This window comes from Puma concolor, chromosome D1 (genome assembly GCF_028749965.1).
Source record: "Puma concolor isolate L17-30 chromosome D1, mPumCon1.1.hap2, whole genome shotgun sequence".
NCBI classification, from domain to species: Eukaryota; Metazoa; Chordata; class Mammalia; order Carnivora; family Felidae; genus Puma; species Puma concolor.
Window position 1 is genome coordinate 51,052,770 of NC_141676.1, and position 9,472 is coordinate 51,062,241.

At 45.2% G+C, this 9,472-nt stretch overlaps 1 protein-coding gene across 1 annotated transcript; it reads right to left on the bottom strand.

Annotated features, from left to right (window-relative positions):
- Positions 1-322: 322 nt before the first annotated feature.
- Positions 323-8,052, bottom strand: EIF3F (eukaryotic translation initiation factor 3 subunit F). The gene is made up of 8 exons (XM_025927870.2): positions 7,617-8,052; positions 4,050-4,120; positions 3,730-3,809; positions 3,188-3,325; positions 1,929-2,020; positions 1,373-1,509; positions 1,124-1,237; positions 323-549 (listed from the first exon to the last, which is right to left on the bottom strand). The coding sequence occupies exons 1-8, from the start codon at positions 8,014-8,016 to the stop codon at positions 472-474; spliced, it is 1,110 nt and encodes a 369-aa protein (XP_025783655.1). The 5' UTR covers positions 8,017-8,052; the 3' UTR covers positions 323-471.
- Between the last annotated feature and the right edge of the window lie 1,420 nt (positions 8,053-9,472).

The window sequence follows — 9,472 nt, forward strand, 5'->3', positions numbered from 1 at the left end:
CTAGGTCCTCCTAATTGTGCATAGGGCAACACTTTGTACTGTCATTCATGTGAGGCGGAAGAGAAGTGACAAAAATGTTTTTTTGAAGGTCCAGTTTGCTCTAATCATAGGCAAAAGAGCGGGAAGAAAGTACCTCTGTGAAACCACTGTGCAAAGAAGGCTGTCTGGTCTGGGGGCAGGTGAAAAGTGGCTTGGACTTGGGTTATGGGTGCAACTACTGATGGCGAGTCACCAACACACAACCAACTTCTACCCAAGTATTCACTTCCTGGTTTTTGCATGAGCTCTCCCTCCACCCAGCAGTAAACTCATATAAGATGGATTCATTTACAAAAGGTAGGCTATGTTTATTTAGAGTCACAAGCAGTTGACTGACTCAGTGTGACTCAAACCACAAGGAAACCATCCTACAACACTCCATTCTGAGTCCTGGGGTGGCCCAGATTGGCAGGAGTGCTGCTTGGGGCCCATTCACAGGTTTACAAGTTTCTCATTGAGGGCAATCTGTGACTGCGTGAGATTGGCCAGGTAGGTCACCATCAGCAGGTCCTGGAAGAGGAAGAAGCCACAATAAGAGAGGGGTTGGGCAGAAAGGGAGAAGAAAGTCTGGGGTTGGCCAGCTCCATGGTGAACACTGGGTAGAGGGCAGTCCTGGATAAATAACAGCTCAGAAGAGGTTGAGCAAGACTCAAAGGTGGAAGATAAGAATGAAATGTTTGAGAACACTTTCTCTTCTTTACTGATACACTTCTAAAAGTGGGGTGCTTTAGCCAAGATCTGGGGTAAGATATGGGGGGCGGGAAGTCTGTGAACCCAGATGGGGAAAATAAGAAATTGCATTTTCGTTAACCTCTGAATTTAGCATTTCTTTTGACCATGAATCTAGATAGCAAGTCATAGTAGTATCAGCAGTTCCTGAGACAATGGAATCAAAGAAGAGAAGGCAGAAGACCTCCCCAAACACATGTACCACCTCTTCCTTCCTCCCAACCTGGACTGCAAGGGGCCAACGGCAAAGCCCTTTCTCCTCTGTTCCCCTCTAGGTCATCTCCCTTCACATTTGTGTGCATGAGCTGAGGTGGGGGAAGACACAAGCTCCCAGAAGCCCAGGGATGGCACTTACATTGATGTTGCTATTGAGCATGGTCTCAAAGTCATCAGGAACAATCTTGGGTACTTGGTTAACCAGACTCATCAAGAAGCGGCCCACAGTATTGTCAGCGGACACCTTTCCAGACTAAGCACCAAACAAAGATTCAGTGAGGCACAGTTAATTCTCACCACCAGGGACTGTCACTTCACCAGTACACCTCTCAGAGATCTCGGAGTGGAGATCTATGCCCTCCTCCTTTCTCGCCTTCCCCCTCCTCACCAGCACATCCTCTGCATACTGCAACACTGTGCTCAGGGCATCCTGGATGCGAGCCGATGCCCCTCCTACTTGCTGCAAGTCACTTGAAAGTCCGATCACCCGGTTGGGGCTAAAACAGGTCTTCATGATCAGGTCAACTGTGGGAACAGGTTGGGGGATAGAAGAGGCACAGACATTTCAGTCATTCCATCAGGGAAGAGACGATCTCTAATCATTCTGCTAACTTTCCCACTTCCCTCTGGATACAGCCAACTTCTCTGAAACCCTGCTCTGCTCTTAGCTGCTTCTCTTCCTCCTGCTAGAGCTTAATCACTGGTTTTGGTCTTATATGAATGGCCACGTAGCCTCTGGTGCTGATAATTTCCCATTCTAATTGCACAAATAATTCCTGGAAGTTCGTTTATAATGGAGAACGATTGTGACTTTAATCATCACAGACTTTAGATGAACGGTTCCTCTTCAACCTACCTAAAGCCCTCCATTCTCGTTAGAGAGCAGCTACCCTGTGCCCTGAAAAGTGTCAGACCTCAAAAAAGGGTATGGGAAGGTTACTCACCTCCAATGCGTTCAGTGTCATAATACGCGTATTTCACGGTCAGAGGTGTGAACATCACCCCCATGGTCCTCCCAGGGACACCCATTAAAGTGCTGGGGAGAGAGACGTCAAGGTAAGTAAATAGCCTTGGGAGAGGGCTTCCATGTCTAGTCCAGGCTGGGAAAGCAGTCACACCAAGGTTATGGGTTCCAAGGTTCTGAGACAAGGCTGAAACCACCTGAACCTGAGGTCTCATGGGAGCAAGTCACATTTTTCCTTTAGCTCACTTCACACACAATGAAGCCTGGCCTGCGAGAGGGGACTCAGCCTGCAGATCTGACTTGGTCCCTTCAGATGAATGTTTCACTCACTGCAGTATCAGTGATGAAACAGGATGCTGCATTTCCCTGTGGAGCTGGCTGCCCAGATATCCACCCATAGGTCTTCTAAGAGACTGTGCCCTTCATTAGCACTGAAAAAAGCAAATTGACTCCAGCCCACCAAGACTAGATTAGGTGCTTTAAGAAATCTCACTAAAGGTGACTGCCTTTACTATGTCAACTATATATTTTCACCTGGACCAAAGTCTGTTACATTATGTCACACACAGAAAGTGCACCAAATCAAACAGCGTAAGAGATACGCTAAGAAATGCCTTCATTCTAACCAGAAAAGATAATCTTTCCAACTCTCCCAGCAGCCCCTTCTTCAGCATGCCTCCCCTGTCAACAGGAATTTTAACTGCCTGCAAGCTCAACGTGTCAATGCTATAATGTTATTGTCACCAAAACTGTACTCGACCCTGGGGTAATAGATGTAGTCACAAAGGACAGCCATCCTTTAATCTGTATGACTCTGAGTCCTGTGTATCCAGGAATAACGATTAACAAAGGGTTACTCAGAAAAGCAGTGAACATGACCAAAATACCAGTGAGGATCAGCTATAGGAACCGTGAAGAGTTAGCTTATAGAAACGATGACAGGAAAAACATGACAGTTTGCTCAAATACCTAAAGGTCTGTCATCTGAAACTGGTTAAGAGAAATAAGTAGAAATCTGGGGTACAACTGGTATCAGCAAGTGGATATTTGAGGGACAAATTTTGTTTCAGAGTAAAACCCTTCTAACGATAACTGTTGAGAGGGAGGAATGGGTTTCCTTATGAGGCAATGAGTTATATACTGAAGGATTAAACCTGCTTGGGGTGGAGGTGGGTGTCATCCAGGCATGGTAGGAACCAGACAGCCTTTTATGGCCTTGTGCCCCAAGACACCGGTCACCTGACATAGGCCTTGATGCTCATGCGGCCATTCTGGAGGCTTGTGTCCACGGTGAGGTGAATGGGGTTGGGGGCTTCCCGGCTATAGTACTCATGGATCAGCACGGAATGCTCTGTAATGTCATGGCCTGTAGCATACCTGGAAAATGAAACATAGTTGTGGATTCAAGTCTACATGTAACATTAATACCAAACGCAATGGTAAAATGGGTGTCTCTAGGTAGCGTTACCTCCAGTGCAACCTAAATGCAAAAAGACTACACTGAAAACTGTATTAACTCAAATCAAAGGCTGACTCAGAGCTCTTGAAACATTACAAGTCATCAGCAAGGCAAAAATACTTGGCTCAGTAAAAGCTAAAATTCAAAGTAAATATTCTTGGACTCATAAGATTAGAACTGCCAGCAAGACACACTAAATTCACAGATCCCTGAAGTAATACACTTTCAATACTCTGTCTCCAAAAGGGAGTAGAATAACTAGCCTGGTAGCAAAAAACCTTGGCAATCACCAACACTTTCCATTCCCCCAACTCCAACTTACCAGCCCAGAATGAGCTCATTTGGAGAGACTTTCTTGTGTAATTCATACATGTTCTTAGCGAATTCCATGTCAACAGCCACCTTAGAAGAAAAGCAGAAAAGGAAGCTAAGAAGCTAGAAGCCCATAGAAAAAATGGATGAAAAGGACCAGAGCCCACCCCAGCAGACAAGAGGCCCAGGAAGTATATACCCATAGAAAGAAGGTTCTTTGTTGAACTTTTAGTTATAGAAGCACAACGTATTGTGCAGGAGAAGCCTTAAGGAGAGCCTAGCAAACGAACAGTTATAGACCACACAGTGGCAGCTCAAGCTCCCACTCACCTCATCTTCTGACTCGTTGTGTGGCACTGAAAAGCAGTTAGTGACCTCCACTGAATGCTTGTCAACGGTGCCTGTGAGAGAGAATTGTCCACGTGTTACAAGACCCTAGGGCACTCGGCAGCCTCCGACCACTTTCCAAATGCTTTCAGAGGCCTCCTCAAAGTCAATGAACAAATTGAATTCGTAAATTCTAAGTTAGCCATATGCATCAGTGGGACCAGGATTCTCCAGAGAGCTGAAGCTCTGAAGCGATCTCTCTTTGCTTTAGCCATCAACATATGGGTCTATTCTTCCTTCACAAGGTCTTCTGCTTATCTGTTCCATTCTGCTACCAGTCCTACTCCAGGTCTTTTTTCTATGACCTTCATTTTCAGCCTCTAGATTTTCTCCCTATAATTCAATCTGCAGAACTACCTGGAAAATTCTAATAATGTCTACACAGGGCACCCATACGGTAGCCTAGTCCCAAAGCACAGTGTTAGGGAGCTTCACCTGTACCTCCCTTCAGTCATCTAGTGCCATGGTTAGCCCCATCACCATCCAGAAACCTTCTAACTGTGAACCTTAAACATCAGTATCAGTCTTTTACCACAATCTCCTATTCTAGTTTTGATACCCTTACTCCCATTACGTTTGTTTCTTGACCTAAGACTGCTGGTCCCTTGGGTTCTCCATTTTTTCTAACCTACTGGCACTGTCCATACCAGGCTTCAAGCCCTGCCCTCTATACTAGTGACCACAATGCTGCCCACACCTGTGTCTGTTTAATTCCACTTCACTATGGTTTTTGCTCCCTTAGGTGAAACTATGTCCGCAAACCCAGTGGGTAAATACTTTTTCTCTTATTTGACCTCTCATCAGCATTCAATAGACTTGACCATTTCAGACTTCTGAAGCAGTTTTGAGTCTTCTATATTTCCATGCTGCTATGATAACCTTCTATTAGAGCATTTATCATATTGTATTCTAATTATTTGAATGAGTAGATCTTCATCTTGAATTGAAGGTTAGAGTAGATGTTGTTTTATCAAACTTTGAATTACAAATATTTAAAACAATTTTATGGTACTTAAAAGATACCACTGACTTCTTTTAGCCAAATTAAATGTTTCATGAATTAATGTCTGAGAAAATATATAAGCTCCTAGTAAGAAGAGTCTGTTTCATTTTTCAGTAAGTACTATCCCTGTAACCACCTAGCATTGTACCATGGTCCCAGTCCAGAAGAGAATCTTAAGATGTAGATTACAGGTCACTAAATAAGGTCACTATAGTATCTGGGGTACTTAATACTCTCCCTCAGTGGAGAACTGTTTCTTTAGTTAAATAGCTCATGCATGTGAGTTTGGAAAATTTGGCAGTGCAGCTGAAAGAGTAGTCTTTGTCAAGTGCCAAGTTAATGTTGCAAAAATCATTTGTTACAGAAACTCAAAGCAGGACATGGTTACAGAAAGCTATTATACTTTGGGAAGTTAGGAGTGGGGGTGAGGGTGGTGGTATGGGATGAAGGACTGATACTTAATTAACACTTTTCCTGGGAACCTGGAAGATGAGAGGAACTTGGAACAAATGAGGGAGATCAGGGAAGGCACTTGTGGCAAAGAGAATACAAAGTCTTGGTTTCAGAAAAACTTTGGCAATGTTTGGAAGATAATGGATCAACTGAAGTTCCTGTAAAATGCTAAACCTTCAAAAATAAGTAAAGAGAGACTATGTTTGTGTGTTGCAGGGGTAGAGCCCTGATGTGGAGGATGGCAACTAATGGCTGTTTTGTAGCTCATGTGTCCCAGCAGTTAGATGCTCTTGGTAATAATTTTGCTCTTGCAAAGCCCAAGTCTAAGTAGCCCCCCCCCCCCCACCCCCGCCCCCGACAGAACTAGACTTTAGGTAATTTGTTCCAAGGCACATGGTTAATATTTGGTGCAATCTACCTACAATCTTGTCTTCTTTGCAATACACCAATTGTCTTCTATGGTGGAAGAACTATTACATGTCACAAAGGTATCTAAAATTGGGGACAAAGATGGAATGAAAATGAATTTGATGGGATCAGCAGTACCCAGAGAAAGAGGCATATTATCAGTAATCTCTCTCTAGTGCTTCTCCATTTTACAAATTACTTTAACATATTAGGGAGACTAATGGACAGAAGATCAGGCTTAACTCTGGAAAATAGTATGGAGGTTCCTCAAAAAGTTAAAAATAGAACTACCCTATGACCCAGCAACTGTGCTACTAGGTACTTATCCAAAGGATACAGGTGTGCTGTTTCAAAGGGGCACATGTACCCCAATGTTTATAGCAGCACTATCAACAATAGCCAAAGTATGGAAAGAGCCCAAATGTCCATCCATGGATGAATGGATAAAGAAGATGTATACACCCCTATATACATACAATGGAGTATTACCCAGCAATCAAAAAGAATGAAATCTTACCATTTGCAAGTACATGGATGGAACTGGAGGGTATTATGCTAAGCGAAATTAGTCAGAGAAAGACAAATATCACATGACTTCACTCATATCAGGACTTTAAGATACAAAAGAGATGAACATAAATGAAGGGAAGCAAAAATAATATAACATCAGGGAGAGAAACAAAACATATGAGACTCTTAAATATGGCAGACAAACAGAGGGTTACTGGAGGGGTTGCGGGAGGGAGGATGAGCTAAATGGGTAAGGGGCATTAAGGAATCTACTCGTGTAATCATTGTTGCACTATATGTTAACTTAGATGTAAATTAAAAAGATAAATAAAAATAAGCAAATAAATTAAAAAGATCAGGCTCGGGGCGCCTGGGTGGCGCAGTCGGTTAAGCGTCCGACTTCAGCCAGGTCACGATCTCGCGGTCCGTGAGTTCGAGCCCCGCGTCGGGCTCTGGGCTGATGGCTCGGAGCCTGGAGCCTGTTTCCGATTCTGTGTCTCCCTCTCTCTCTGCCCCTCCCCCGTTCATGCTCTGTCTCTCACTGTCCCAAAAATAAATAAACGTTGGAAAAAAAAAAAAAATTAAAAAAAAAAAAAAAAAAAAAGATCAGGCTCAAACGTTTAGGAAAACAGGATTATTGAAGCCCTAAACGAGTTTCTGACAAACCGGTTTACTTGTTCAAAGGGATGTCTTTTTACAGATCTCCCCACTCCTTTCTCAAGTGGTTAAAAATGTCTTTGTAAACACCGAGAAAATAAAGAAATTTAGTCCGTAGGAAAGGGGGGGAAAACGTGGTCGTTGGGTTTAGGGAGTCATATATTTCTGACTTCCTACTCCGCATCTGAACTCATTTTTGGTCACACTTGGCCTGAAATGCTACTGGGCAGATTAAAAATAAAACGTAAATCATTCCGCATACGGTTTTTACTCAATAACTAACTACTGCTTACGTATTTTATACCACCCGAAGTGACAGAAATGTGGCAGGGAAGTTCAAGTTCCTTAAGGAGGTAAGTCGCGGCAGGAAGGTGGCATGGAAGAATAGGTAAGAGGTCAATGGGGATGGGAAGGGAGGGGAACAAGCGAAAAAGGAGGTGGGAGGAAGAAGATTCAGACGATTGTGTCCGACCACTCACCCAGCAGGGTGCCGATAACTCGGGCAGCGCCCTCGTTGCGTCGCTCGTAGCTGTCCACGATGGAGGCCAAAATGACCGGGTGCAGCCGGACCACACGGCCGCCGGGGAAGGGGCCTGGAAGAGCAGGACCGGGCAGTGACTGCGCAGGGGTCTGCGCTGGGGCCGGCGCTGAGGCCGAGGTCTGGCCCGGAGCCGCGGTCGTAGCCGCTGCAGCCGCCGCGTCTGAGGATGAGGCTGGAGCCGGCGTTGGAGCCGGAACCGGCGCTGGAGCAGGAGACGGGGCTGGCGCTGAGGCTGGGGTTGGGGACGGGACTGGGACCGAGGGTGGGGCCGCAGCCGGAGCTGCGGCTGGAGCTGGAGTGGCAGCAGACGCACTCGCCGGTGCTGCCGGTGTAGCCATCTTGTCGAGAAAGAAGGAGCCAGGAACCGAAGGGAGTGAGTAGAAGAATATTAGGGGCACGATAGGCTGAATATGCACCACGTGAACCAGATCTTTGTGCCTATTGGTCACTGATGATGTTTCTCACGGCACTACAATTTCCTGCTGAGTTTGTGCTCTTTAATTTCTGTCCCATGAGCACTCAGTGAGAGGCGAGCTAAATAGTTCCGAGCAAACTTGGGACCCCCGCTGAGAAAGGGAAACAGCTCAGTCTGCGCAGCTGCCGCCAGATGGACCCAGAGAGCGGAGAATGGGTTGTAATTCCTGTTTTCGGACTTCAAAAAGGCAGTGAATTGTTAAAAAAATTTTTAATGTTTATTCATTTTTGAGAGAGAGAGAGAGAGAGAGAGAGAGAGAGAGAGAGAGAGAGAGCGCGGGAGCAGGGGAGAGTGAGAGAGGGAGACACAGAATCCAAACAGGCTCCAGGCTCTGAGCTGTCAGCGCAGAGCGGAGGCGGTCGAATTCTTCAACCGTGAGATCACGACCTAAGTGGAAGTTGGAGACTCAACTGACTTAGCCACCCAGCACCCCAGGATAGTGAATGGTAAAGTGCCTTTAACGGCACTTCTTGACAGAGTCATAAGAAGACAATGCGGTGGCTTATTTTATTCAGCAGTTTGAATATGTGCCAGATGCTGTTTTAGTCCCTTGGGATATATCAGTGAATGAAACAAGGATTGTTGTTCTCCCAAAATTCACCATCTAGTGGAGGGACACAAATAAGTACATTATATAATATGTTAGAAGATAATGAGAACTATGAAAAAGGAAAAATTAGCGGGGAGTAAGGGGGAATCAGAAGCTAGGGTAGGTCACAATGAGAATGCAAGGTTTGAGTTGATTGAAGGAGGTGAAGGGGGTGGCTATAATTGGGGAGAAGAGCCTTCAGGTCGAAGGAACAGCAATGCAAAGGCTTTAAAGACAGGAGCAGGCCTGGAGTATGTGAGAAGACTATTTGGTGGCTGGTGTGTTCAGATCATGATGGGGAATAGCAGAGATGGACCCTTGAATAGGAGTTGGGGAGCACATCATTAAGGACGTACTAAGCCATGAAAAGGATTTTGACTTTTACTCTGAGAGAGGAGGGGAGCCATTGCAGGGTTTGGAGCAGGGGAAGGCCATGATCAGTCTTAGTTTTAAAAGGATCATTCTGGATGTTTTGAGAAGAATAGAATGGGCCAGGGAGAGGTGGTTGTTGAGGAGAGGAGGGTGAGAGAGAAAGAGCAAGAAGACTTTTTAGGAGATTAGCAGGTAGCCTAAGTGAGAGGTGACGGTGGTGGGAACCAGGCCAGTAGCAGTGGAAGTGGTGACAGGTTGGTAGACTAGGGACATATTTTGAGGATAGAGACAACAGGATTTTCTGAGGAATTGTATGTGAGGTATGAAAGAGAAGAGTCAAGGATGACTCCATTTTTGT

Excerpts from the sequence above, each read along its gene's own strand:
- EIF3F (XM_025927870.2), bottom strand. The coding sequence starts at position 8,016 with ATGGCTACACCGGCAGCACCGGCGAGTGCGTCTGCTGCCACTCCAGCT. Across the intron at positions 3,810-4,049 it reads ACAACGAGTCAGAAGATGAG|GTGGCTGTTGACATGGAATT; the intron begins GTGAGTGGGAGC and ends TTTTCTTCTAAG. Across the intron at positions 1,238-1,372 it reads AGTATGCAGAGGATGTGCTG|TCTGGAAAGGTGTCCGCTGA; the intron begins GTGAGGAGGGGG and ends TTTGGTGCTTAG.